Consider the following 5,818-nt stretch of genomic DNA (forward strand, 5'->3'; position numbering starts at 1 on the left):
AAATTTTAAAATCCATCCTATTATCCGTATGCTACAGATTTGTTCAAAAGTGAACACAGGTGGTAATTGCAAACTTCGGCAAAATGGCTGCTATGTTCCATGATTACTCAACGCCACGGTGGGCACAGCGTTCCATGACGATGTATCCAATTTGACAGCAGTCGAAAGCGCCACAAAAGTCTCTGTCTCATCAGCTTGCCTGCCAATTTCCGTCCCCTGCTCTCTTTGCAGTCGTGGATTATGGTGGCTGAAATGCACTTTACAAGACAGCAATCCCAATTAAACAGGTGCAACAAGTTGAACTGACAGTGAATCACATTTTATCTCAACAACCTCGCCATATCATTGAATTTTTGCATTTTCTTTTGCAAATCAAGTGATATTAAAAATAAACAGCTGTAGCACTTTCTAGAGTAACAGACAGCAGAAGGATTTGCGTCTCTTGAAAATTTACTAAATACTCGTTAAATAAGAAAGGAGATAAATTGGGGTAGGGGTTGGAGGCGGACGAAGTGGACGGGAATAGAGGGTAGAAGAGAGCAAGGGCGATGAAGCAGTGTCAAGTGCTTGCAAAGATTTATCTCCATCTTCCGCAGATTTGCATTCGCAGTTGAAAGAGTACGGAAGCTTTGTATTCATATTTACACATTCATATTCAAATGCGACCGCATTTTCGGGATACGAGGTTGTGACTAACGATGTTTCACATGGCTAGATGTTTAGTGAAGAATAGACCGATATTCTTGAATCGAAACACCATCCTCTGTTTCGCGACATTTGCTACTCGGCTGGTCAACTTCCACAAAACCCCCCTCCTGGCTATCGTTGGTGTTAACAATGGCTACGGGTAATACTTGCACTATTAAAAGGGAGTACTGTCCCTAGCTTTTATGGAATTATTACGGGGTTAGCAGCACCGACGGTGTTTGCCATCATCCTTGGGTATAGGTGTGTGTGAGCGTGTTAGGATGTACAGACCTGCTGAGGTGCTACGTCTGTAGTGACACATCCTAGTAATGATTTAACCATTCAACCATTTCCATTTAAGTAATTGTTTTATTTCCTAAAAAAAGGAATCTTTCACACGTACAACATCTACCTGAATGCCTTCCTGTTTTGGCAAACCTAGTGACAGATTATGACAACTTTGCTCCACAGAAAGAGATGGTTCGCCTGCACTACTTTTAGCTCACATGTGAGGCCACGTATTTCCTGAGTTGTGTCCGCCATAAGTATAGGGAGGGCAAACTACGAGCAGCCAAACCCCAGTCAATTTACAGTGCTTTGATTAGTCTGACGAAAGTAATAACGAAAGGGAAAAGGTGATAGCAAATACTATCACATTCCTTTGCAATGAGCAATGCTGGACCCAGACACGTCTTACTCTGCCTGGCAATTCACATCCGCTGAAAAGTGGAAAATAAGGCCAGAATGGAACTACAGTTCCAAGCGAAGCATTTGCATTTCGGTGGAGCAGTGACTATGATCTTCGTGATGAGTAGCAAGTAGCAATTTATGATGGAGTCCTAGGTGGTCATGTGGTGTTTTCCAATAGCCAACTCCGATTTAGTTGAAATTAATTAGCATTGGTTTTGGATAGCAACATCTACCTCTGTCCCTCACCCAAACTCTAATGCAATTGTTTCTGCATTTCCATCTCCTCCCCTAACACTTCAGCATCCCTAGTATCCGCTTCTTCTATTCTCCCACCACAAATTAAAAGCCGATGTTTAGCTGAGGAAAAGACCTGGATATAAGTCGCTTTTTAAAGGAATTCAGATGCATCGAAGTAAGTTTAATGCACGCTTAAGGGCTTTGTGTTGAGATGTCAGAGTTGCTTGAGTGGTTTCCGTGAAATTTGCGCACCCAGTGTTGGGGCTGAATGGGGATGGAGGGAAAATTTCATGTTCACTAATGACTAATATCCATTGGGCATGAAGGGTAGAACACAGCAATGCTGAGCAGATCAGATTAGATAATGTCAAATCTGATTGGAGCAGAATAACGCAGAGAAAAGCAAAATATGTAAGCCACTATATTTAAAAGGACGTTAACTGATATGGTATAGGATGTTGGAAGCAAAATCTTTCACAATGTCATGGTCACTTCGAGATTAGTGAAGATGATTTGAGGGATAGCTTGGAAACCATGCCAAGGACCATGTTCTCCTGCTGTTTGCAACATTTACCGACTTTCAGTCGGCTGTGATAACATCCCCGAGGAATGATGAGGGAATTAAAATCAGGTAGCAAGGTTGCTGCTCTGTTGCACTTTAAAAGAATAAGACACTTCCTTTTACATTTATGACTTCCTTAGTTCATCAAAGCAGCCCTTGATCATTAAACTTTCCCATAAATTAACAAAATGTTCAGTCAAATCATCACGGCTGCTTAAAAGACATTTGTTTTGTAAAGCGGGGTGGCAAACTAATGCGCGACTGTCGGGTGGAGACCTTGGATCGCGGCTGTAAAAGTGAATTGATAATACTCTTCCTAAGTACCAAACAAATACAACATGTTGGTGACAGCTGCTACCGATTCGCACAAGATGAGTGGATGGAGAGCAATTTGCTCTGGATAAGACTCTTATCCATCAGTCCTCAAATTCATTCTTTTTCTCTAAAGATCGATTCAACATCCATTCCATTCCAAGTTATCAACCACGAAAGTACGAGCAAGTTAAAGAATTCTTGCCATACGTGAGACACGATGGATTTCCGCATTATTTTTTGACTTAGGTTTTCAAATCACATCATTTTATTAGGCACTACTTCTCTCTGTAGATAAGGAACAAGTCATGATTATTTCAGCATAACTATAAAACTTCTAGGAAGGTCCAGAAAACTTTACCAAACGCCCCTAAGGTTACCCTAGCCAGATTACATTCATGACATCGAACACTCATTAATGTTGATTCATGCGTTGAGCGTAATGCAAGAGTCAAGTTGTGTAGTCTATCGACCCTTTCTTAGTGACCTCGGGAATCAGCGTGTCATTGACGAAGCTAGGAGGCACGATTAAGTCAATTTGTCTCCTCCTGAATGTAACAGTATTTAAACGAATTGGTAGCTATGTGTATTTAAGTACTTATTTCATCGCTTGCAGAGGAATACATCTACAAAAATTCAGACGCTTGAGTGCACGTGTGTTTCATAAACCTTTTAAGGACACGGGTTTATCATTAGCAAATTGAACATCTACAGATATCCTTAACAAAGCCCAATCGCAGTACCTTTGGGCTTGATATATACCATGAACTACTTAATTGTGCTCTAAAATTTCGTTTTTTTTAAAGCTTGAAGTACATGATGTTTACATCTGATCCCACCAAATAATCAAGAATATTTGCAGGCAGCGCATTCCTTAAACAAAACAGAGATGCACACTTCAAAAATAAATCATGAGGCATGATATCAGCATTATTCTATCAAAATGGAAAAAATATTTCGGCTATATTTTTACAGAGAATCTTAGAAAACATCCTAATTCATGAATGTCCTTGCTGCATAGCGCACTTCCAACTTATTTACAGGTATCATTCTCATGCAGGAATTAACTCAATGTTAATTTTTATAGCCATCTGTTATTTGAGCGTTCAGATATCGCAAAGAAAGTAAGACACTGGAATAAAGGATTCTTACGAGCATTCAATGAATTCCCTCTCGGATGCAAACAGCGTAAAAAATGGCAACAAATCGTTAAAATGGTGTACTCGTAACTTGTCAGCAAACTCTTCGCTGAAATTTTGATTAAACGAAGAAGGTGGATGAAAAAGTGGGTGCTGCACTTCTATTTGTCAGATCTTATTGGGATTCACAGAAAGAATAATTTAAACGCATTTTGGAAAATGAGCTTTGAAATGGGCTGATGCTTGGTGACAGGTCGGACAAAAAGGCACATATCTTGTTCTCGGAAAAATTCCTTATCCTACTGTGCCTTGCTATGCAGCATCAACTGGAGATAGTAATAGACGTGGGGGCCACGTTGACACCCTTTAGCATCTTCCTCGGCTTAACCACCTAAATAAGCGAGCTAAGCCATTGTAGTTGTGGTATTTCATCTGTGAGATAATGTGGTTTCGCCTCAGCAACTGAGATCCACCATCTTCGGCTTAGGGAAAGCAGGATAGAAGGGATGCGTCAAACAGTTAGTGAAACATAAAAAAACATTAACTTAAATCTGCATGTAGGTAAGGGTATTTATTCTTATCCTATCGCACTCCTGGTAAGCACGAGGAAGTTATTTGATTTACAGCTTTGCAAGTGGCCTCACCTCCTGGATGAGTTGCAGTTAAAGTTAACTTTTAATTCTCTATATGATATTTTAAATAAAACAAAATAATGCCCATTTCAAGCTACTATAAAAAGCAAAGCACGGTAAAAAATGAAAGTGATATAAACAAATTACGCTTCAAGTGTCCTATATAAGTAGAGTTTATTAACGATTGAGACAAGAACTAGCAAACCGCACTTGTTGTCACATATGGCTTTTGTACAAATGCCTTCTATATACCATATTAATTCAATAACATGAGCAAATTGATGAGCCATTGCCTAAGTGCTAAACTATAAGGAGAATTACATCTTCATAAGATGCATTTACCTAAGCAGGTTCAGCGGAATAAACTACAAGACGTGTCTCTTTGATACTCCAGCTTTTGGTAATGCCTTCAAAAATCATTTCGGTCAAAGCAACAATGGAAAATTGGAAATGGATGGGAGCGGAGTTTAGTTTGCCTATCTCAAAGGGATAGAGAAGGTAACTATTCAAGAATAGGGTGGAGAACCGCAATGGCTTCGAATTCACCAGCATATGCATGATGTAGACGCTGAAGGACCCTCTCTTCTATACTCCTAGCCATTTGTAAACATAAAGTGATTTGGATATATGAAGAAGCCTGCTTACTTGATTTGCGAAACCCGACCTCAGCAGAAAAATTTTAGCATAACGACCTTAATCTAACATATTCTGTGTAATGACGAATGAGTGCTTTTGAACAATTTCCCCTACAATCTTCTGCACATTTTCTAATACACATCTAATCAGAAGAGATTTTTACCATTGTGGCACTAAAAACCCAAATTTTCGCAAGGTTTTCTCGCAACTTTACTGAAAAATAATTCTTTGCCATTTTTTTACGCCCTCAAAAGAGGCCCTCGTTTTTAATGCAAAATAAGCTTTTATTCAGACGTACGTTTATTATCAATTTGTCGTGCACAAATGTCAAGCTATTTGATTGTGTCTAACGGGAGCAATTTGTGACATGCTGTGCTATGAAATTTTGGCAAAGAGTTTCTGCTAAATGACTTTAACATTATAAAAATAGGCGGAATCTTTACCAAAAGCTGTTTGGTGCTTAAAGCGCCAATTTTTTCTACTCTTGTGTTGCCCAAGGGCGATTAGGATAGCTGCAGACACAATGACGAATATAGAGCAAGTTCTCTCGAATTTTGGATGCCAAATCAATTAGCAATAACAAAATATTCTGGCTCTACCTCTTAAAAAATTGCGTTTTAAGGTCAAATTAGCCATTTTAGTATGAAATTGAGAACCACTATTCTAGAAGGCTATGAGGTGGAAGTACTTAAATATAGTCTGTTGTGTTTTGGAAATGACGCAGCATGTCACCCGGCTTACTATCAAACAGATTGCAGATCAGGTTTTGTGGTGGAACGAAAACACGGAAGTAGCTCTAGAACAGGATAGAGCATAAGAGATTTAGATATACATGGAGTCCATGTAAAAAATTCACCTCACCAGGCAATTCCGTAAACTTCTTTAGTTTCTAGCTCAAAGTTTATGGAAGTAATGAAGTACGA

At 39.2% G+C, this 5,818-nt stretch overlaps 1 protein-coding gene across 1 annotated transcript in view; it reads right to left on the bottom strand. All coding sequences in view use genetic code 11, as the record gives it.

Moving 5' to 3' along the window:
• EGR_10472 (hypothetical protein) overlaps window positions 1–649 on the bottom strand; it is a gene marked incomplete at both ends in the record, with an annotated part of 917 nt that extends 268 nt beyond the window's left edge. Inside the window, 2 exons of the mRNA XM_024499721.1 lie at window positions 334–460; window positions 646–649. Of these exons, the coding sequence (XP_024345869.1) occupies window positions 334–460; window positions 646–649 (131 nt within the window). The remainder of the gene's footprint in view (window positions 1–333; window positions 461–645) is intronic.
• Window positions 650–5,818: the final 5,169 nt, after the last annotated feature.

The sequence above is a fragment of the Echinococcus granulosus genome (genome assembly GCF_000524195.1).
Source record: "Echinococcus granulosus chromosome Unknown EG_S00223, whole genome shotgun sequence".
In the NCBI taxonomy this organism is placed as follows: Eukaryota; Metazoa; Platyhelminthes; class Cestoda; order Cyclophyllidea; family Taeniidae; genus Echinococcus; species Echinococcus granulosus.